General features: G+C 41.5%; 1 protein-coding gene across 2 annotated transcripts in view; it reads left to right on the top strand.

Moving 5' to 3' along the window:
* Nucleotides 1-23,643, top strand: part of UFSP2 (UFM1 specific peptidase 2) — a 222,589-nt gene that overhangs the window by 100,325 nt on the left and 98,621 nt on the right. For both annotated transcript variants that reach the window (XM_069199705.1, XM_069199695.1), the window contains exon 9: nt 6,203-6,327. In XM_069199705.1, coding sequence (XP_069055806.1) covers nt 6,203-6,327 — 125 coding nt within the window. The remainder of the gene's footprint in view (nt 1-6,202; nt 6,328-23,643) is intronic.

Raw genomic sequence — 23,643 nt, 5'->3', positions numbered from 1 at the left:
GGTGCAGATGAGGACCCCCAGACAACTTCCAGATCATCCTCAGCTGTCTACGAGCAAAGTTAAGTGCCAAATCTGAAAACCCGTCGGCTGCCTTGTGAGCAACGCTGCATCTGTGGAGGCCCAGCAGGCACAGGTGTGGGGTGCTCTCAAAAGTTCTGTCCATAGCTGTATGAGCTACCTGTAACACCATGTCCAAATAGGAGATCAGCACAGACGAGCTCCAAACCATATGATAGCAGTCGGCATCCTCCTCATTACAGCGGGGGCACACCGAAGAGGCTTCAGGAAAGATGGCATTGATGCGCCACAGGGTGAGGTACACCCTGTGCAAAAAATAAAACTGTGTCAATTTAACCCTAGTGTTGTAAGATATTTTGGGGGTATGGGTCTAAGTTTTCTGCGAGGCTACATTGTCAAAAGAGGGACCGAGGTCTGCCACCCATTGCTGATGCAGCAGTGTCAAGTCAAAAGGGCTCTATAAAGAAGCATGACTGCCCTCATCTTCTCCGTTATAAGGAAGAGGTAATGTAGGTATTCATTTTCTGGAGGTTCTGCAGATCCCAAGCCCCACCAATTATGCACCGTTCCTGTCAGGACCCTATATATCAGGAATTGCCTAGCCGGAATATTATAAGATTCTTGCATGTCCAAGAAGGGGGTGATCCAGTATCACTGTTGCCACTGTGACCCTTGCCACTGGCTTAGTGTATAACAACTGGGTCCATTTAACAAGCTTCAGCCTAATGCCTATCCTAAACGTGGTGGTATAGAGAAATTCCCAGTGAAGGGAATCAAACGCCTTTTTGACAGTCAGCACTAGAGAATCCAACCAAAAATGCTCATGCATATCCAAGACATGGATCAACTGCCGTATATTTGGCAACATACTACAAGTGTGGATAAGCCCTGTCTGGTCTGGATGTATTAGCTTACATACATGAGCTAAGATCTGGTTCACCAGAATCTTGCTCAGTATCTTGTGGTCCGCATTGAGCATGGTGAGGAAGAAATAGGATTCTACAAGTCCTTCTATTTCTTTGGTGAAGATATGATCACAGCCTCACGAAGCGAAGGTGGAAGCAAGCCCTGAGCCAGCGCCCCATTTACAGACATCTGTCAGTTTAAGGGCCAATGACACCATGAAGTGGCATAGAACTTAATAGGTAACCAATCAGTCCCAGGACCCCTACCCCATACTAACTCCTTAATTGCAGCCCTCACGTCTTGAATGGAAATAATGGCACTAATCTGCTCTGCCGCCTCGGGCCTAGAACTGAGGGGAGGTGGGGTCTGCATTAGCTATAGAATTACAACAGCTATCCAAGTAAGCTGAGCGATCAATGCAACCATAGTTGATTCAATGAGCTATTTGTAGCATCATGTTACTGGCCCTGTGTACTTACACATGCATGGCTTAACCTTTGAGTGTATTCTGCTTGCAGCAGCAACCAGGTAACCACATCTACTAGGGCAAGAGGAAGCAGTGTGCCTGTACCGGGCAGGATTTCACACTCAGAGAGCCTTTGTTTCATGCTACTTGCTTTGACTCGGTGAACAAGATGATCCCAAGGGCACTGGTGGCACAGTCTGCTCCATGAGAATAGAAGGAAGCAGGGCCAGAGGTGCAGCCTTAACAAGACATTTGAGTTCTGGCCGCCCCACGGGCGTGGGTGGTGGTACTCCCCGAGAAACAGTGGTTCTGAGCTGCTGCATAAATACCTTAGGTGAAGGTTGACAAAAGCACAGCATAGGAGGCCCAGACCCCCAGGCAGCATCTGGGGCTGATGCTACCTAACCTCATCCATTCTAATCAGACCACTGGGAGCTGGTGGGCTGACTGCACTATTATCTACTAGGTTAGGAGGACAGTCCTAGGGAGGTTGGAAACTCTTAGCTTGAAACAAAATCAGAGGTCGGCGAAGCAGTCCCTGTCCTTAATAAACCATGTACAACCAATCACAGTACAGAAATGAGTTGGTGTCGCCGAGAAGGACATCACGACCTAGATGTCTGCTTTATTCCCTGCCTGTTCTCTGGGAAGGCAGACTTGCAGTAGTGTGATTAATATTTAGCCTGTAAGCACAGCTGGAAGCTGGCCAAAGCCCCAGACCCTTTAACCTCCTGGACAAGCCAGTGGGAAGCCTTACACTTCTCATGGAGAACAATTAGATGGCAAAAAGGTCCGAGCACTGTATCCCTACTAATTTGAAGGATGGTAACTAGATTATTTTGTTGTATTTGCTCCCTCAATGACAGATAGGACATTTCTGATGTATCTGATCTTACAAAGCGCTGACTGAGATAAAAGCTTCATTAGAGAAATTCCAGAATTTCCAGAGCAGCTGTCAGCTCGTGTTATCATTCATTTCCTAGGGCATGCAACCTAATGGCCAAAGTCTGCACATTTGGTTGTGCTATACATTCCAAATGGAGATAGGCCCAGCTTTCTGCTTACACCCAGGAGGCAGACTGGGCATGGAGAACACCCTAGGCCGGTGGTGGATAGAACCAGGGCCTGGACGCCAGGTCCTGGTGACCCGCTGAAGCTTTGGCTCAAGTTCAGTTGTGTTGCCTCTGCAGTGCACGGGGGATATGACAATCTTCTGCAAGGCTGCAATGGGTGCAAAGGCCACCCTAGGCCAGCAGATTGAACCTAAGCCCAAGGCCCTATCCTGGGTCAGCATGAAGGAAGCCAGGCCCAGTGGCCCACAAGCATGGCTTCCAGGAGCTCTGACAAGAACTGATCAGAACTTTCAACTTTGCAGGAACCTGGAGGGTTGGTGAGGGGTGTGGGTGGGGGTCGCACTTCGAAACTTCAGGTCCTAATCCTAGGCACTTTGTGACACTATAGGCAGGGACATAGAGCCAGTGCTCACGGCCCCCCATCCCAGGCTTACCAGAGGTTTGACTGCAGACGCCTTCATAGCCTTTTTTCCAGTCAGAGCAAGGGAACCATTATTCATCCTGTGGAAGTGTGCCACAGGTACCATTAGGATACACCAATGACCTTTGTTGGACACCCACGCCCATGGCGTAACAGAGCTCTGAATGAGACTTTTCAGAGGTTTCAGACTTGCAGGAGTCGGGGAGCACTGTTTGTGTCTGAGGCACCCCATCCTGGGCACTTTGTGACTCTACATTCCAGCAAATGGAACCCAGGCCCAGAGGTTCTCACCGTTGGTCTGCAGTAGCTCTGACTGGGACCTGTCAAAGCTTTCAGCCTTGCAGGGACCTTTGATCCTTCACCAGGCCTGGGTATGGAAGGATGTCTCTGGCCAAGGAACCAGAGTTAGGAGCTTCATGCTCCACACGCTTGGAGTTTTTAAACATTCAGCTTCAGAGTATTTTGTTGTGGAAGAGACTGGCAGTCCCCATGGTGCCTAATTTCCGCCTTGCTACACTCTCTTGAAAGGGAGAAGGAGCATGTCGGTGTAGCAGTCCCCCTCTCCTTCTGCAGTAATTATATGGGAAAAGCTGGCTAGGCTTTCTTATAATTTCACTACCTGGAATGACCGTGGCGCTTCTGGGTGGAGACATCTGAGCTCATGATGCCCTGCCTTTGAGAAAATTTACAAGGCACCCTTATCGGGACTTCAGAGTAGCCTAGAATTCTGGTTTTAGTCTTACCATTTGGTCCTGTGGCAAATGGCAGACCTGTTCAATGGCCAAGAAGGGGCAGTCCCATTCATAGTTTGTGTTCTTTTTGTATACAAACACTACGAGGTGGCATTATACGTTTAGTTCAACTCTAGACATGATAAATTTCACACAGGCGTAATTTAGTTGTGTATGAAATAATTAACACAATGTTGCTGAAAAGAGTGTTATTTTAAGATAGCTCGATGCATCATTTGCAATCTTTTTCAGATTGTGAAAAGATAGGGATCGGGGCTGAGGCAGAAAGATATTTTCATAACAGTTTAACAGGTTAAAGCTGTGATCAAAACATAGGATAGATCCTCGCAGTCAGCTGGCAACAGGGAATGTGATTACCTCACAGAACGCGTAGAATGTAAATTATATCATTTATGCCAAATATCTAATCATCCAAGGTGAAACAACTCCGCTGCATTTCAGGGTCCAGAATTAAACCTGTGTATGGTCCAGTTGACTGTTAGAGGAGCCTAGAATATTACGGTGATGAGTTAAACAGAGTTACGTAAAAATGCATTTCTAATTGCAGTGCATTAAAGCAGGATTACAATTAATTATCAGCATTTCTATGATACGATATTTAGGGCAGTTGGGCTTTTTTTATTAATGAAAACAATATTTGAATGTTAGATTTAGCAAGTTTCGAATTAGCTGCGAGCGAAGTACAATTCAACTATTTAACTTAAAACTCGCAAACTCCTATAAAGTTTTAGTGGGTAAGTTTTACCTTTTTATTTGAAGCAATACATGAGCTGGGAAATTTAGTGTATTCTTGGACTCTGTAAGTATGAGTAAAGACCTATAGATTTTATTCTGTGTTTTTCCACAACTTCTGTCTGTCCATTGAATGTAAATGCAAAAACCCTTTTTCCTCACTTTGGATGTGGTATCAGATCCGAGGGTCACTTTTAGAGAGAAGCAACAAGATGTACTAATACACTGGTTACAATTTGCAACCGCAATTTTGTCACTCAGTGTGGAATTTTGGGAACTACCCTGTTTCAAATCAAAGTGGGTCGCAATCCAAACCTCAATTATATTCATGAGGTAGGTTGCAAATTGCTGCTAACGCCGATTGATGGCTGTCACAGGACTGATAGTCTGCAAGGGTTAGCAGAACACAATGTCTGTGAGTGAACTTCAGTAAAGAAAAATAAGCTGTTTTATAATTTATATTTATTTATTTTCACTGCCAGTTTTCAAAAGTGTCTGCTTTTCTCTGAGAGCTGGCAGTGGTCTGCTTTTTCTCCTTGAGACTTTTTTTAATAGTCCCAACTTGGGAGTTGTAACTTTTCAATAGTTTGCAACCTGAATTATAGTAAAAACCACTGATATGTTGCATATCCGTTCAGTATTTGGAATGGGCGCCCACAACGTGCCCGCTCAAAATAGCAAATCATTATAAAATCGCAATTCCATTTTAGGGATTGGTAAAACTGTACTAACTCCAAAAATGAGATTCATACATTGCAGAAAACATTTTTTCAGTTGCAAACTCCGGTTTCAAATGTTTGCAACTGGAAATATGGTTCATACATCTGGCCCTTATATCAGGATACTCCAGGGGCGGCTCCTCAGCTAATGCGGAGGAGCGTCGCCCCACTGGATTGTGGGGAAAGGAAAAATAAAATGATAATAACGCTGTGTTATTATCATTTTATTTTTCCTGGGAGAAGGGGTGGGGCTGGGCTCGAGGGAGTGGGCTGGAGGAGGGCTGTGTGCACCACAAAATGCGCATGTCTGGCCGGCAATGTTGGGCCGGACAAAAAGACATTTGCACTTTGCATGTCTCTACCCGGCTGTATAGCATAGCACAGCCGAGTGAAGAACTCCCAGCCTGAGCGGCGAAGCAGGCTGTTCATACCAACACTGCTGTCATGCTAGTGACAACAGCGTCGTGATTGGCTAGGAGCCTGTGTGCAGTACAGCCAAGAAGAGGAAGAAGACAGAGGGGAGACAAATGCGTCTCCCCCACAGGGAAGCGTTTTATTTTTCGTTTTTTTTTCTTTTCACCCCATGACAGGGGGAAACAGGATAACAAAAACAGGTGGCATTTATTCATAACAGTAAGGTTGCAAGGCAAATGTATGAGTCACACTGTCATATACTGGACTGCATTGGTCTCCATAGGTCACAAAACATGTACTTCACTGATCATTTTCATATTGCCTTCTCAACTGACCATTTGGAGTGAGTGGCTTGGAGGTTCTGCCGCTCTTGGAAATAGCAAGTCACAAAAATGTATTTCATTTTTAAAGTCAATAATAACAGCACACAGTACGTAAATTATGTTGCAAGCTTTAAAAAAAACAAATATTCATTCAGTGACTCATTACATTACAGTGAAATTATACAGTTCTCTAAAACTATAATTGCTACATGCTAAAATGTGCCTAACTACTGGACTACTTGCTGTGTTAGATATTTTGGGTAATTTGGAAATTAGCATCTGTAAAACGTTTTGTTAAATATGATATAATAGTTTAAAACCTACTCAGGAAAATCCCCTCTTCCTATGATAATAATGACTCTTTTTGTCTGTGACCAGGCGCTTGTTGATGTCGGGGACAAACCTGCTGCATTTGTTGGATCGCGGCAGTGGATTGGATCAATTGAGGTGCAGCTGGTTTTGAATCAGTTGTTGGGAATCACCTCAAAAATAATGTTTGTGAGGTAAAGAACAGATTACAACTGTTTTCCTTTCATATGTGATTAAGCTCATGTTGAGGTTGTTGATGCAAGTAAGAGAGACAACCTTAAGGTTAAAACAAATTAGAATATTGGTACACTAGCAATGTTGAGTGCATGGTCAAATAAGGATCAATGATGTTTCTCGTCCATTTTCTACACTTCTGATGCATGTATTTCTTTAAAATTAGTTATTGTTTTATAAAAATAAAAGTTGGCCAACTAGGTGGTACTTCAAAGCACTCGAATAGGAAGCAGGGCAATAATTTGTAGGAGGTAAAAGACATTAGAATGATTAGACTGACCATACTACAACATCAGCAAGACCAAGCCACTCTTTGTAGCTTTCTTCCAGCCTTACCATAGAAAACCCATTTCCAAAGCGGAGCTTACGAAATGTTTCTTACCTGTGACAATCATTTTGCAACTTATATGTGCCCACCCTCTGCCCCCTAATGCACGTCCACTGTATGATGCTTGCAACTCAAAGGATCTTTTTATTTTTTAATTACACCTCTGAACAGTTCTGTACCTTCCTTGCTTACATCTATATGTCCACTTAGTTTCACCCATAGAGGGGAAAACACAATATAGTCTGAGACGGAGTCTGCACCCTCGTGGATTGTGTTTGATTGGGGAACCAGAACTCAGCTCCAAACCTTTACTTCAAAGAAAAACAAATTGCAACATCTGCTCCCAGTGGAGGAATAGTGATGGAGGTATGTGCAAAGCACGTGAGTTTATAGAACGAAGAGCTGCAAACTGATTGTTACCGGTAAGTAATGTTTTTCTTCTTCACCATGAATGAAAAGAACATGCACACATGGCTACCACCACTGGTGTAGCTTATTGCTCTATGGTTGTTTACACAGCAGACATGACCTCAGTGTGTTTGAGATTGATAGCGCGTCCAGTCTTTATAAATTACTTGTACTTGGACACGCCGGAGGTCGGTGAACCTTTTAACGGAGTTGGGTTCTCCTCATCCAAGAATAGTCGGATCACTCAAATCAATAATCAATAACCATTGTAATCAATATCCAATACTTAATCAATAGACCAAGCAACACATTAGAAATCAATAACAATCAGTATTTTGACGCACCATGACTTTTCAGTCATGAATAACCACACCAGTTTGTTAGAAGTTAATGAATTTATTTCCCTATATTAACAAAGCTAACACAATATATGTGAGTCTCAAAATCAAATGATATATGTATACGAACATTACTAGCTGTCCATAGCGGCGGAAGAAACGCAATCTACGCAAAATCTGGATTAAAATGCACTCGGTTATAGCAATGCAAATCACTACTGTAATATAAGTAACTGAATTTGACTAATTGCATATATCTACAATTCAGCATAACAAGATTTCAATTCAACATGGTGCATCAAGTGAATATCTCAAATAACCTCTAATTAACATTGGCATTTGGGGCTTCATGCAAAACGAATTTAGTCAACACAAATTTAAGAAAACTTCTAGCTTGGGCCCTATCAAAATAGCAGTTGGTACCTAGGAAGGAAAACACAATGCATAATACAATTATCCTTTCATATTTACCAAATACAATCAGCTTTCAAGAAAAGTCTTCGTCCTTCAGGTATCGGTTCGACCAGCATTGGGCAGATTTCAAGGGGGAGGCAAAGTTAAGGGCAAGTTTCCTTGCGGCAGCAAGGAGAATGGGGCAAATGTTACTGCATGGGCAAGACGGGGCAAAATTAAAGTCAAAGTCTCTAGGGTGAGAATTCTTAAAGTCTCTTTCTCAGCGACAGAGAAAAGGCATCAGAGGGTCGTTCAAAAATGGTTTCATGAATCAGGCTTCAAAATGGCATCAAAGAAAATGGCTGACTTCTCTTTGTCTGGTGGGTTTAAGTAAGAAACATTCCAATTTTTTCAGGGTCTTCCTTTGGAGGGTTCATAGGGTGGCTTCCTTTTGACCAATGAATAGTGTCTTTCTCCTAGTACTCATTTATGCATAAGGTGTCCTTGGAGCCTTGGAACACAAGTTGCAACAAAGTTTGCCAATTATTTCGGTATCAGTGCTTTTATTGTCTGCACCTGCAGAAACCGACCTTGCTTCAAAAGGGATGAAACTAGCCTAGCACGAAACCTTGAGTGTATTAGTCATCTCTACTGAAAAAATACAGCCTTAAAATAAAATAATGTCTTTGTTAATGCAAGAAAAAAACCACGCAGTTAAAATTTGAGACCAGGCACCTAGGCCAAAGCCTCTGCTAAATTGAAGCTAAGCATATAACAGTTTCAACAGGAAAATCATGGAATACATTTGCAATTATGACGGATTAATAAATTTGTCAATTCTTCATGATTAATTAAGCCTGTTTACAATAATGGCGAACTACCCCGTGGGCACAATTTCCCACGTATATTATTTTTCTTTGTTAAAATCACACTACCTTATACGATTTTGGTTACATGATATATGAATATTTGTTAGTCCTTCTTTTTCTGCGTCATCAATCCCTCCTCTGATGACTAATTATGTCATCACATCAAATCTTCCCACAAATTTTATTCCATTAAAATTCTGTTTTAGTAATTTGGCACTTCAGTCAATTCCCTCTTCCTTTTTGTTCCCTTTGATTTTTCTCTGTATATTTCTATCATTTTATTTTGTTCTTTCTCTTCTCTTTTCCTTTTGTTTCTTGTTTTCAATATTTTTAATAGCTTTCCATATTCCCCAAATACCTAATAAGCAAATTAATGTTATTAATATTCCTTTTACTATTTTTAGCAATAGTCCGTTCCAAATGTTGCTGAGCCAATTTCCCACAGAAGCAAATCCTTTTCCAACCTTCTCCCATACTCCTGGTTCTTTAAATTCTTTCAAATCTGTACTCTTGTTAGTTAAATTTGTAAGCATTTTTTTAATTTGCCCACTGTTGTCTGGAATATAAGAACAACAGTGACGTGCACTAAGCATTTTTCAAACGCCGCCATCCTTTGCTAAAAGAATGTCTAAAGCAAGCCGATTTTGAAGAGTCATAGCTCTTTCTGCCGCAAGTTCAGCATCCATCAGGATTATAGCTCCTGAGAACTTTGTCAACATGTTATCCACAATAGTAGACAACTTTCGTATTTTAATTGAATTCAATATGACTCCTACTGAAGGAATCATTGCTCCAAATATATCTCCTACCACACCAGAAGCTGTCTCCCTTTTCTGAACATGATGTGATTCAGACAGCTTTGGAAAATTCTTTAAGTCGTCCAATTGATACATTTTTGGAAATACTATTTCCAAATAACATCTCCCATACCATCCCTTTGGAAGACGATAATAGGCGTTAAGTCCACAAATATAATATACCCCTGGAATAACTGGGTCTAGGCCATTTAACATGAACGTCCATTTAGCTTGAAACAAAAACGTATGTTTACATTCACTCGTTCCCACAAAGATTGTGTCATAATATGATTTAGGTCTATATATACATAGCCTCCCTACGTGTATTGCATCTAAAGCTAGTTTCCCTTGTGTCTTTATCGCGGCAAAAGCATAGTTATCTACAGATGTCCTTTTGTGTAATTCCCTTTCTAATTTCTCCTTCCCCACCTTCCTCCTATCGTCAGTGTGATCTAAAAAACTTTTCTCTATCAGTGAAAGCAAGCATGTAAGGTTTTCTCTGTGAGCATAAGCTGTGTGAAAAGGTGACAATGGCTCAAAGAAACCCCTAACTAACTTTATATAATAATCTCTTGCTATTTTACTCAGGTACTCAATTATGGGGACATATCCAAATACAACATCATGAATGGAATAAAAGTAGTGAATATACTCCTGGCCATAAAATCTGGTCATTAATAAACTACATGAAATTCCATACGTAAGAGGCATGCTATGATATGTCACTCCTTCCTTTACTGAGGTAGGTATTTGTGTGCACACATAACAATCTTTCGCATCCATTGTCTCAACATACTCATTCAGCAAGCGATAGAAAACGTTAGAGGATAATTCTTTCTTGTCGTGTAAATACTTCTCGTCTTGTTTGAGTTTCTGTAAAGGAGTTAATTCAGTAGTAGGTTTAGAAGTAGAAGCATCATTCGCGTCTCTCTCATTCTTCCCATGCATTCCAAGAACTATTAGTATAATTATTAGTACACATGCAGTTATTAGACCTATACACATGTATTTACAACACTTCATTTTATGTCCCTTAGTAGTACTGCCTGGCATGATCTATATAGAATCAGAAAGTTGAAGACACTTTATCAAATCAGGTTTGCAGATATATATAAAGCTGAACGAGTTAATGTTCACACTGTTTTCTTTTTGCAGCTTAGTCTCTTATCGGTTTAGCAGCTTTGTCTCAAAATTGGTTTCAAAGTCAATCAGGTTGTCAATGTCTTATTCAGTAATGTTCATGGAATTTTACTTTTCAGGTACCAAAGTGTTGTTCTGCTTCTTCGTTCTCAAGAATGAGAGAAAGGAATTTGTCTGACCAATCGTTAGTGGCTATGTATGCCCACTCCGGACCAGGATATCTTCTGCTCGGTATTCTTTTCCTTTTCAATTTTGCATCTCCTTTTGATTCTCTCTCGCTGGTGCCTTGTTCCTTGGCTGGGTCTTTCCCGTCACTTGGTGTTGTTATTGCGACAGACACTTCTTTTCTTTTCTCTTTCTACTTTGGCCCTTCACTTTCGTTTAATATTTCTTTAGTCCTTAATTTCACTGGCGATATGCTTTGTCTCCGTTTCGCACTGTTTTCACCTGATGGACCTGCAACCGGTTCTGGAAGAGTTTGAACAATTTCACTCTGTCCTGTCTTGTCTTCTCCCCCTAGGAGGTCAATCAGGTTTTCCTTTTCTTTTCCTGTATCGTCTTCTTCTGGGAAAGCCCTCCTCTGATCAGGCTCTCCTGCTCCTTCACCTGTCGCAGGCTCTTTGTCACCTTCGCGATCTTCGTCACTTCCTGAGGCTTCTCCTCGGTCCTCCTCAAATGGATCAGCTGTTTCTTCCTCAGAAAATATTTCCCCTTCCTCTATTTCTGCTTGTTCGCCTCCAGGTTCTCTTTGTCCTGTCTCAGTGCCTGGTACTCTCTTGTCAGTCGCAGGTGATTTTAGCACTTCAACTTCCTCTTCTGTGGGGCACGTCACCCTTTTCGTGTGACTGGCGTGAATCCAGTTGGGAACTCCCGCACATTTCACAGCGGTAGTTGTCAGAATCACTTGGAAAGGTCCTTTCCAACGGGGTTCCAGACACGACTTCCTCACGTGTTTCTTTACCACAACCCAGTCACCTGCTTTCAGGGCGTGTCCTGGACCTTGGATCGGTGGCAAGGTGGTTGCCTCCACCTGGTGAGAAAAAGAGCGGACCACATCAGCTAGACCTTTGCAGTAGTCCAATACCATATCATCGGTAATATTTACAAGTGCATTTGCAGGGACTGCTGGGAGTCTCATGGCTCTGCCCATGAGGATCTCATGCGGTGACAGTCCAGTTTTTCTATCAGGTGTGTTTCTCATTGACATTAACACCAAGGACAATGCGTCAGGCCATTTCAAGTTTCTTGATGCACATATTTTCGCCATCCTCAACTTCAATGTGCCATTCATTTGCTCCACTAGTCCTGATGCTTCAGGGCGGTAGCTACAATGCAATTTTTGTTTAATGTTCAATGCTGCACACAGTAATTTGATTACTTCGTTATTGAAGTGACTTCCCCTATCTGATTCTAAAGAGATCGGGAATCCGAAACGTGGTATTAGTTCTCTCAGGAGTAGTTTTGCAACTGTGAGACTGTCATTTCTGCGTGTAGGGTATGCTTCGATCCAATGACTAAAAATACACACAATCACCAACACATACTTCAAGCCTGCATGCGTAGGCATCTCAATGAAATCCATTTACATCCTGCTGAATGGCCCACCTGCTCTTCCAATGTGGCTCAAATTTACTACTGTTCCTTCCCTGCGTTCATTTGTTGGCAAATGACGCAACAATGGCAAACTGCTTCAGCAACTTGATGGAATTTGGGATTAAACCAATCAATTTTGAATAGTCTAATCATGGCATCCCTTCCAAGGTGGGCTTGTCCATGATACAACCTGGCCAATTGTGTTAAAAGACTGTCTGGTAGAACCAATCTCCCTTCACTTGAAACCCACAAATCATCTGGTTTCTTTATGCATTGTAGTTTGCTCCATGAGAGTTTCTCATCTTTACTGACATTATTTTGTAGGAATTTCAATTCTTCAATTGTATCTACAACCTTTAGGGCAAAGGCTTCACTTGGTTCAAGTTCTGGCTCATTTATTAAGTTCCATTCGTCTCTGAGCAATATACAGTTCAGTGCGCAAAACCTTGCGACTTGATCTGCATATCCATTTCCCAAAGAAACAAAGTCTTGTGATTTCGAGTGTGCACTGCATTTTACCACTGCTACTTCCCCTGGTAACTGGATGGCGTGTAACATTTCTCTTATTCATTCACCATTCTTCACTGGTGATCCTAAAGAGGTCATGAAGCCTCTCTGTGACCACAATTGTCCAAAATCATGCACTATTCCAAATCCGTACTGACTGTCAGTGTAAATGGTGACTTTCATTATTGCGGAAATTTGGCAGGCTCTAGTAAGGGCCACTAGTTCCGCTGCTTATGCAGAGTAAACTCCTTGAAGCCAAGATGCTTCCAGAACACCTGTTATTGTACATACAGCATATCCTGCTTTCAATATTCCTAGTGCATCTCTTAAACATGAACCATCAACAAAAATAACTTGATCGTTTTCTTCCAATCGGGCGTCTTTGATATCAGGTCTTGGTTTTGTACAAAATTCAGTCACCTGAAGACAGTCATGCTCGATGTCTTCAGCGTTCTCAATTTCGACATTTTCACTGGGGAACAAGGTTGCTGGATTCAACGTAGTGTACCTTTTAAGCTGCACATTGGGTGAACCCAAAATTATTGTCTCATACCTTGTAAGCCTAGCACCGGTCATGTACTGTGTTCGGGAACGTGTCAAAAGTATTTTGACTGAGTGAGGGACCATAACTGTTAAAGGATGTCCCATCACTATTCCTTCACTCTGATTTAGGCTTATACCAACTGCTGCTACAGCACGCAAGCATCCTGGCAAGGCTGCTGCGACTGGATCCAAAGTAGCTGAAAAATATGCTACTGGTCTGTTTATGCCACCATGGGCTTGAGTCAAGACGGACAAGGAACATGCATCACATTCATGACAAAACAATGTGAAAGGCTTTGTGTAATCAGGCATACCTAAAGCTGGAGCTCTGCACATGCATTCTTTTAATTCAATAAAAGCATCCATTTCATCTATTTTCAGCACTATTTCATCCAGCGTATCTTTCTGGGTCAGTTTCAATAAAGGTTTTGCTAGAGTTGAGAAATTCGGAATCTATTGGCGACAGTAGCTCACCATTCCCAAAAACGTTCTCACCTCTTTTCTCGTTTTGGGTGGACTCATTTGAAGTACACTTGTTATTCTTTCTTTCATGATTCTTCTCGACCCTTTTTATATTTGGTGACCCAAATATTTCACTTTCTTCTGGCAGAATTGTAATTTCGAAGGGGACACTTTGTGTCCATTTCTTCCCAAATGGTTCAACAGAGCAATAGTGTCAACCATACAGTCATTTTCTGTCTTGGATGCGATCAGTAAATCGTCAGTATACTGTGCCAAGGTTGATTCAAAGGGTAATTCCAATGATTCCAAATCTTTCTTCAGAATCTGATTGAAAATTGATGGTGACTTCGAAAACCCTTGAGGAATTCGACACCAACTGTAGACTCTGTCCAGGAATTTGAAACAAAAGAGAAATTGGCTGTCCTCATGAAGAGGCACAGAAAAGAACGCTTGTGACAAGTCGATGACTGAGAACCACTCTGCATCACATGGAATTTGAAACATTATCACAGTTGGATTTGGCACCACGGGACAGCATTTGACTATTATGCCATTTATTGTTCTCAAATCCTGAACAATTCAGACTTTTCCGCTCGGTTTTATTAATCCCATGATTGGTGAATTACATGGACTACTTAGTACTTCTTTCAGTACTCCCTGTTTCACAAACTCGTCTATGAGTTGGGCAACTTTCATGAGAGTGTCTTGCGACATGTGGTATTGTGGTGTCTGGGGAAAATTTACATTGGGTTTTACGGTCACTTTCACTGGTTCTACTCCTTTGACCAATCCTACCTCTTTCCCTGTCATATCCCACACTTCTTTTTCAACTGTTTCCTGTAACTCAGCAGGAATATCTGCGTCAGTGAGCATAGGATAAAGAGTAATCAGGGGATACTCTTCATCGACAGTTTCCGTTTCGTCCTCTCCTAAACTGTCCTCTTCTTCGTCATCACTGTTCGTCTAAATTTTAATTCCATCATTTGAGCACATAATCGAACATCCCAATTTACACAATAAATCTCTCCCTAATAGGGATATCGGACTTGAGTCACACACCACAAATTTATGTGACCCTTGAAAGTTACCAATTCTAACTTGCACTGGATCTGTGATTGGGTTTGTCAGATACCTATTTGCTACTCCCACTACTTGAACTGTTCTCCCTGAAAGTGGCAAATTTGGTACTTCGATGCTTCTGACTGTAGAGCGTGTAGCACCGGTGCCAACCAAGAACGTAACGCTGTGACCCATAACTCTTCCTTCCACATACGGTCCCTTTTGATCAACTTCCAAGGATGCTGCAAGCATACAATTTCCCTCCTCATCTGAACTTTCACTCTCCCACACATTGTTTATTCCATTCTCACTGTGTAATGGGAATTGGTGTATTGTGTCATTTTGATTCATTCCTTGACCCGTGACCTGTTGAGGAAGCATTACTTGTTGCTGATTCATTGGTGCTAAGGGTATTTACATTTGCTGATTAGGTACCATAGGAAACTGCTGTTGCATTGGCTGCAACTGTGCGATCTGTACACAGGGCATTTGCACCTGCTGTGGTTGTACGGGTTGTAAACAATGTATCAGATTCACATTATTTAGAAAATTTGGATTTGGACCTCTCATTTTCGGTACTCTCATATTCTGAAATGAATTGACATCATTGTTTTGCTGACCTACACCTTCCTGCACCAACATTGGGCACTCCCGTTTCCAATGCCCGACGATTCCTCACGTGTGACATGGCATCACCTTCTTCAATGCCTGTATACCATTTAGAATCACAACAGTATTTAAATCAGGACCATTATTCACAAAACCTTCTCGGCCTCTGCCTCTCATCTGTGGCTGAAACATAGCATTTCCCTGCTGTTGCTGCTGCGGCAACTGTTGTTGAAAACCTTGCAAACCTGTCTGAGCTGCTCTAAGCTGCATCACCATCACCTTTTCCTTCAACTTTTTCTGCTTCGTCTCAATTTCATCACTGCAGTATTTTGCATAATTCAACACCTCATTGATCGACTTTGACTGCCAACTAATCAAATGCATTTTAATCATCTTGCTAACCTCGGGTCTCAATCCTTCCACAAATCTGAACACAAAATGTAGCATGTCCTTTGGCTCCATCGTTTCCGTGCCACTGTAATTTTTAAATGCTTTCAACAATCTCTCATAGTATGCATGTATTGACTCTTTAGCTTCTTGCGCCGTTCTGTCAATTCTCTGCCAATCCACATTTTTCGATGCAACCTTTGTTTTCAAATGCTCATTCACCTTATGGTATAAACTCATTACCGTAGGTGATGGTGCACCTGTCTCCCTATCTCTTTCTGGTTCACTTGTTGGCCAACCTACAGCCCTTTTACAATCTTCCCACAAATCTGCCGGAACCACAATTTCGAATAGGTTATTCAGGTCTTCCCAAAGACATTTAGCGAGTTTCACAAATCTATCTGTTTGTTGATACCATTCGATCGGTTTCTCTCTTAATTTTGAGAAATCATCCGTAAATGACTGAATATCGCACCTGTGCCACGGTACATGTACAAGTGTTCCCCCTGCTGTTTCTCTCATTGGCAACATTGTTATCAGATCATCATTCTGTTGTACTTTCTCATTCCGATCTGGGGTACTTTCTTTCTTTTTGTCCTTTTTCTTAACCCACCTTCTCTCCCATTTGTCTAAACATCTCCAGACCTGCGCGCTTTGCAGTATCTCCTTAAGGTGTGTTTTCATCCCTGCAGATCTCATGTGTTCAAAATCTTTTGTCTCAAAGTCTAACCTGTAACTTCTGCTCAAGTGTTTGGTTTTACCTATGTCGACTTTGTTTCTGTCTGCAATTTCTTGTAACTTCTTATGTATGCTGCTTACTTCTCTTGTAATTCTAGGGCACATGTATCTCAGCTCTTCTTCTGTGTATGATTCTAACCTGTTCAAACCCATTGTTCCCTCTACTAGTTCGTCTGCTTCCATGCCCAATCTTATTTTATTCAAATACTCTTCTCCCTTCCCGCTGGGTGTACTCTGTCGGGAGTTCAGGCTGTTCAACCATTGTGTTAGCTGTTGCGCGTTCAGTCCCATCAATGTAGCGCTTACATCGACTGCTACTGATGGTTTCTGTAACGCTTCTGTTTTTGAAGTTAGCAGTACTATTAGTGGTGGACCTGACCTTACCACAGTTGACGGAGCAGAAGCTGGAATTGGGCTTAATTCCAACAAGGACCCAGATCTATTTAGCAGTGTGCCTACCGGAGTCATTTCTTGAGTATTTTCTATGCATCTCCTTCCTGTCTCATTTTGTGTCGTTACCCCTTGGTTGCATACATTCGGCTTTCCCTGTATATACAATGGCACTGGCGGACCTACAGTGATAGGCAAAGATATTGCATCCAGATTTTGTCTGCTCCCCGAATTCTGTGACATGTTAATTCCCACATTATGGTTCTTCATTGCTGGCATGTCTAACTGGTTTTCTGCTATATGAGTGTACCTTGGCACTTCTTGTATCTGCTTTTGAGGCATCAAAATTTGTGTTGATTCAGTCTGAATCAATGTCGGTTTTTGGAAATTCTATCCCCCCTGCACCATAAAATTAGAAGTCATTTCTGCTCATCATAATAGCACCTTTGAACCTGTGGCTGGTAATCATTGACAGGTTTCAATTTAGGCACGTCGGGATATATTCTCTGAACTTGTGGTATTTGTGGTGTAAAAGGCATATCGGGACTGCTCTACTCTGTGATATTCTCAGATTCAGTGTTACATTACCCTGTATTGGTTCCGGAGGGGCAGTACTGGTGCTTGGGCCATTTTCACTTTCCACATATGGTGGCGGGCGGTCATTCAACAATTGCATAATGAACTCCTAATCATCTGACTCGTCTGACCTTTTCGAATTTCTGTTGTTTTCTCTATCTCTGGACTCACTCCTGTTTGTTTTATAGGTAGCTTTCCTTCCTTCCGTCTCTGCTTCATCAGTAATTGCTGGAAACAATTCAATTCCCTGCAATACGTCTGATCTCCAAACCTTTTGAGTACTATCCCATCTAACATCCGCTAGTGTCTTTTCTACTTTTCTCACTCTTGTTTAAAATTTCTTCTGTTGTTGCCTTCTAGCTGTTAGCTCCCAAATTGCTAATGCTTCAAATTGTGCTGGTCTTGGAGGTACTTTCATGTCGTATAGTGCGAATCTTAGATTCTCCAAAACTCTTAGATTAAACGACCCATGGATAGGGAACGCTACACTTCCATGCTTTTCTGTTAATTTGCACCATTGCTTTAGCCAAAGACATGGTGCGACACCCTTTTCTTCAATCACGATGTAAGCTGGTGTACCCTCAGGCGGTTTTTCTTCTCCTACGTTTGCTTTAATATATACATCTCCCCTTAAGGCACTCTTAAATGCTTTGAAAAGTTTCATCTTTCTGTCTTTTATTTTCTTTAAAAAAATTGTAATCAATAAGTGACTTTAATTCCCGGAATACTCTTCGCTTGCCTTTCCCCACCAATTGCTCTTCACGGACTGCATCCAATCCGTGCGCGACCCTTCTCGCCAACCAATCTATCCCAGCACGGCTCCTAGTGATGTCACACCCACACACTGCGGCTGACAAAGTCTTGCGGCTTGTCCTCCTTCATTCAGCCTCACTCAAAACTAATTTGTGCAATATATTGCGAGCACTAACCAAAAAGAAGAAAACAAATCTGTCGGTTTACTACAGGAAGGGTAATACAATCGCTTCAGAAACCTTAGGGATTTTTCACTAGCCTTAGCAGTTATTCCATCTTTCTCGGTTTCCCACTTTCGCAAGCAAAATTTGACCCGCAAACTTTACTCTCAACTGATCAATGAACTATTCTAGCGCGCCTTAGAATTCGTCAAATCTCAAAGTGGAAAATGTTCTTTCATTCCTCAATATTCATACTGACTCGTTGACCACGCCCGATCAACCTATTAAACCGAACAGATTACAACATCAATCAAGTGTCTCATACACTTTTCAACATACTCCGGAGTCTCTTGACCTCGCAGGGCCCGTCTCAACATCAACAACCACATGGACAATTTTTCTGCACAAAGCGCTACACACATGTGAATTTCGACGACTTCCCTACTCTCACACTTTGGAGTGTCACTCCTCTAAAATTTTCCTTGGAGTTTGCAACCCCCTAAAATCCTCACAAACTTCACAATTCATCTGCGGCATAAGCTTTGCAAGCGCGAAACCCTAACTTCATTCATACCGTCACTAGAAACGCCGAAAACATTCTCACACCTCCATTTCCTCCATTCGCAAGCTCCGAGATTCCGGGAAAGTCATTGGGGATTTAGGGCATCATCATCTCTCCAACTTGTTTTATCAAAGAAAATTCTAACTTAAATCCGCCTATTGTTCGAATGGGGTCCCAAAGGGCGAAACCATCAATCTCTGCTACCATCTAATGATAGCGCGTCCAGTATTTATAAATTACTTGTACTTGGACACGCCGGAGGTCGGTGAACCTTTTAACCGAGTTGGGTTCTCCTCATCCAAGAATAGTCGGATCACTCAAATCAATAATCAATAACCATTGTAATCAATATCCAATACTTAATCAATAGACCAAGCAACACATTAGAAATCAATAACAATCAGTATTTTGACGCACCATGACCTTTCAGTCATGAATAACCACACCAGTTTGTTAAAGTTAATGAATTTATTTCCCTATATTAACAAAGCTAACACAATATATGTGAGTCTCAAAATCAAATGATATATGTATACGAACATTACTAGCTGTCCATAGCGGCGGAAGAAACGCAATCTACGCAAAATCTGGATTATAATGCACTCGGTTATAGCAATGCAAATCACTAATATAAGTAACTGAATTTGACTAATTGCATACATCGGTCAGCATAACAAGATTTCAATTCAACATGGTGCATCAAGTGAATATCTCAACTAACCTCTAATTAACATTGGCATGTGGGGCTTCATGCAAAATGAATTTAGTCAACACAGATTTAGAACACTTCTAGCTTGGTCCCTATCAAAATAGCAGTTGGTACCTAGGAAGGAAAACACAATGCATAATACAATTATCCTTTCATATTTACCAAATACAATCAGCATTCAAGAAAAGTCTTCGTCCTTCGGGTATCGGTTCGACCAGCATGGGGCAGATTTCAAAGGGGGGGGGGCAAAGTTAAGGGCAAGTTTCCTTGCGGCAGCAAGTAGAATGGGGCAAAGGTTACTGCATGGGCAAGACGGGGCAAAATTAAAGTTAAAGTCTCTAGGGTGAGAATTCTTAAAGTCTCTTTCTCTGCGACAGAGAAAATGCATCAGAGGATCGTTCAAAAATGGCTTCTTGAATCAGGCTTCAAAATGGCATCAAAGAAAATGGCTGACTTCTCTTTGTCCGGTGGGTTTAAGTAAGAAACATTCCAAATACTTCAGGGTCTTCCATTGGAGGGTTCATAGGGTGGCTTCCTTTTGACCAATGAATAGTGTCTTTCTCCTAGTACTCATTTATGCATAAGGTGTCCTTGGAGCCTTGGAACACAAGTTGCAACAAAGTTTGCCAATTATTTCGGTATCAGTGCTTTTATTGTCTGCACCTGCAGAAACCGACCTTGCTTCAAAAGGGATGAAACTAGCCTAGCACGAAACCTTGAGTGTATTAGTCATCTCTACTGAAAAAATACAGCCTTAAAATAAAATAATGTCTTTGTTAATGCAAGAAAAAAACCACGCAGTTAAAATTTGAGACCAGGCAACTAGGCCAAAGCCTCTGCTAAATTTAAGCTAAGCATATAACAGTTTCAACAGGAAAATCATGGAATACATTTGCAGTTATGACGGATTACTACATTTGTCAATTCTTCATGATTAATTAAGCCCGTTTACAATAATGGCGAACTACCCCGTGGGCACAATTTCCCATGTATATTATTTTTCTTTGCTAAAATCACACTACCTTATACGATTTTGGTTACATGATATATGAATATTTGTTAGTCCTTCTTTTTCTGCGTCATCAAGATCACAGTCTTTCTCGCTGCATGTAAAGCAGTGATCCCCTCTATCATTTTTGTGAATGGCAAACAATAGATATAAAAGCTATACTACAAGGTACTAAATAGGACAGCATTTCCACGAAGAGAAAATATTTTCATAGAGAAGGAAACCAGGCTATATGCCATACATACTCTATGTAGGAATGATATTAGTTTTGAATACATTTTTTATAATCGTAGATACAATTACCTTTATGCACAAAACACTACAGTTCAAAAAATGTAGATGATATTTATAATTAAAGTTTTAGTTTAAATAATAAAACCCAAGAGAGCAAACAGTATTTCACTGGTCCTTAATTCATTTTTAGGTATATAGCAGCCCATAAATAATTCCTATAAATCCATATCATAGATCAAATGTTCTTCTGCTGATCATTGTTGTCCTGTCGTATTACAATGTAAAACACATTATACACAATACTCAGCAGTAAAAAAAAAAGCAATACTAACGAAAAATACATGTATAGAATATCTTATGTAAATAAATCATATTAAACTGCCTTGCACCAGTCTCTATTCTACAGACATTCCCTGTTCTAGTTAGCAATCATAAATGTATCACGAGTTCTTTTTCAATATTCAACCTGTCACGTTTTTTCCAAATCAATTGCGCATTTAGACTGCAAACATATAATGAGCAAGTTTTTTCTCTTTATCGTGTTTATTGCAGTAAGCAACATACATCAAATGAGTGGAGTTGTTTGCAACTTGATTGGAAATGGCAATAGAGTGCAGCAGTCACGTTCCTTGATTGCCCTTAGATGCTCCAAAACCTTCTTGTCACAGGTGAATGGTACTGCCATTCTACCGTTTAACTATATGAGCATGTGAAGAAGAATACAGTAAAGGATGTGCTTCAAGCTCTAGGTTTTGATGTATTTTTGGGGCTGGGGTTTGCAATGTGGCACAAGAAATTCCTTCAACCTTTACCTGTATTTTCAGTCTAAACATTTGGCACAGTGAAAAAACGTTAATATCCATTGGCCAACTCATTTCCTTTCCTTTTGGTTTAGGAAAGTAGCTGATAACTAATTTATCTCTCAATGATTTGGCTTTGTGATATGTTATCTGTGGAACCTCACTAATTTTCGATCCTACATCTCATTGTAATTTATCCAAATGTATTCAAAGGAGCTGACACATCATTATATTTTTAGCGAAGATGGTTATGAATATGATTTTTTGAAGGAAAGAGAAGGAAATATATGTGGCAGGATTATTCAGTAAAGCAAAATGCAACACAAACACCATTGGATAGGCAAGGGCAAAGCTGTTTATAAAACTCACTTTTACATGAAAGAAAGGTTCCAGAATGCTAAATCGTGGATTACATTTTCCCATTAAAACAATGTGTTTGATGGCATGTGTGCCTATAGATACACATGCTTTGCATAAGTCCGCCATCTAGTGTTGGGCTCAGAGTGTTGCAAGTTTTTTTCCTTTGAAGAATCTTCTCGGTGATAGTGCGCATGGGCATTGAGTCCCTTGTTAAATTGTTTTCTCTCCAATATTGGGTTCGTACGTGTATTCCTCTCGCTCTGGTATTTCTCAGCCCTGGGCTACTCCGAACTATTCTTTCTGTCTTTCTTTCAGCAATTTCGATTGGGTATTCTCTGTCTAACGCCTTCGAATCTGCGTCAGGGTTGGTTTTTTTCGCCCTTTGGGGAACCGATGCCCATCTCGGGCCTATTGCTCCACGTGGTGTCTGGAATGCACTCTGTTTAGATTTTGCCCTCTATGCCATTAGAAATTCCCGCACACTGATCATCATCAGGGGTGTAATCTCTGCTTGTCCCCGGACCACAGGGAAGAAACCACCGACGCCTGTCGGTCTTTCCACTCCAAGAAGACCCTACAAGACCGAAGAGCGCGTCGACTGGAGATGTTGTCGAAGACACCGGACGACACCCCTGATATCTTTGGGGAAGAGCATGCGTAGACGGAGATCCATCAAGAAGAGGCATTTTCCATAGGCAATTCGGACTCAGATGTTCAATCAGACATCGAAAGCCAGCCTCTTACATTGGTGCAACCTGTGAGTACTACCCCAAGCCCCCATGTAAAGACTCTAAAGAAGCCACATAAGAGGGTCATCGGTCCACCACTGCCTTCGGGTCATGTTTGGATCTGAAAATGACATTTGGATGCCCCACCTTCAGACTCAACACCGAAAATATTTGAGACAAAAACATCTTCGGCATCGACCTCTGGCTCCACACCTCATTCAGCATCGGGATTGAGTTGAACCTTTCATCCGAGTATTTCGACTCCAAGCAAAAAACTCTCTACCTATGTTTTGGAGCCGAAGGCTTCCATTCATCAAAAGGCTCTGAACATTTTGGAATCAAAAAATCTCTCTTTGAAAAGACTCAAGCCTTTCCTCGATTCTACATGAAAATGAACAGGACGCATTATTGCTTCTCCTCCAGTTCCAATTAAGAGGAAACTTACTTTCTAGAAAACTTTGGACACAGCTCCTCCACCAAAGAAGCTCAACAAAGACAAGGCTCCATTACAACCTAGGCCTTCTCCTCCACACTCTCCTGTACTTCCTCTTACACCTCCTCCACCTCCACAATCTCCTCTACCTATTGTGGAACCACAGTTTTCTCCACAAGGTTCACCAACACCTCAAGGAGATGACATAGAAGACATTCCACAGGACATAGACCCTTGGGATTCTTATGATATATATCCCATACTCCCAAATGACCCTGATTTATATCCTGCACGGCCTTCACCCCCTGAAGATGCAACATCTTACCAGCTGCTCATAAAACAGGCAGCCGCATAACATAATGTCTAAGTGAATTCTCACCCAATTGAGGA

The sequence above is a fragment of the Pleurodeles waltl genome, chromosome 1_2 (assembly GCF_031143425.1).
Source record: "Pleurodeles waltl isolate 20211129_DDA chromosome 1_2, aPleWal1.hap1.20221129, whole genome shotgun sequence".
Lineage (NCBI taxonomy): Eukaryota > Metazoa > Chordata > Amphibia > Caudata > Salamandridae > Pleurodeles > Pleurodeles waltl.
Note: the sequence above shows the minus strand (reverse complement) of the source record. Positions and strands in the feature narration are given on the sequence as shown.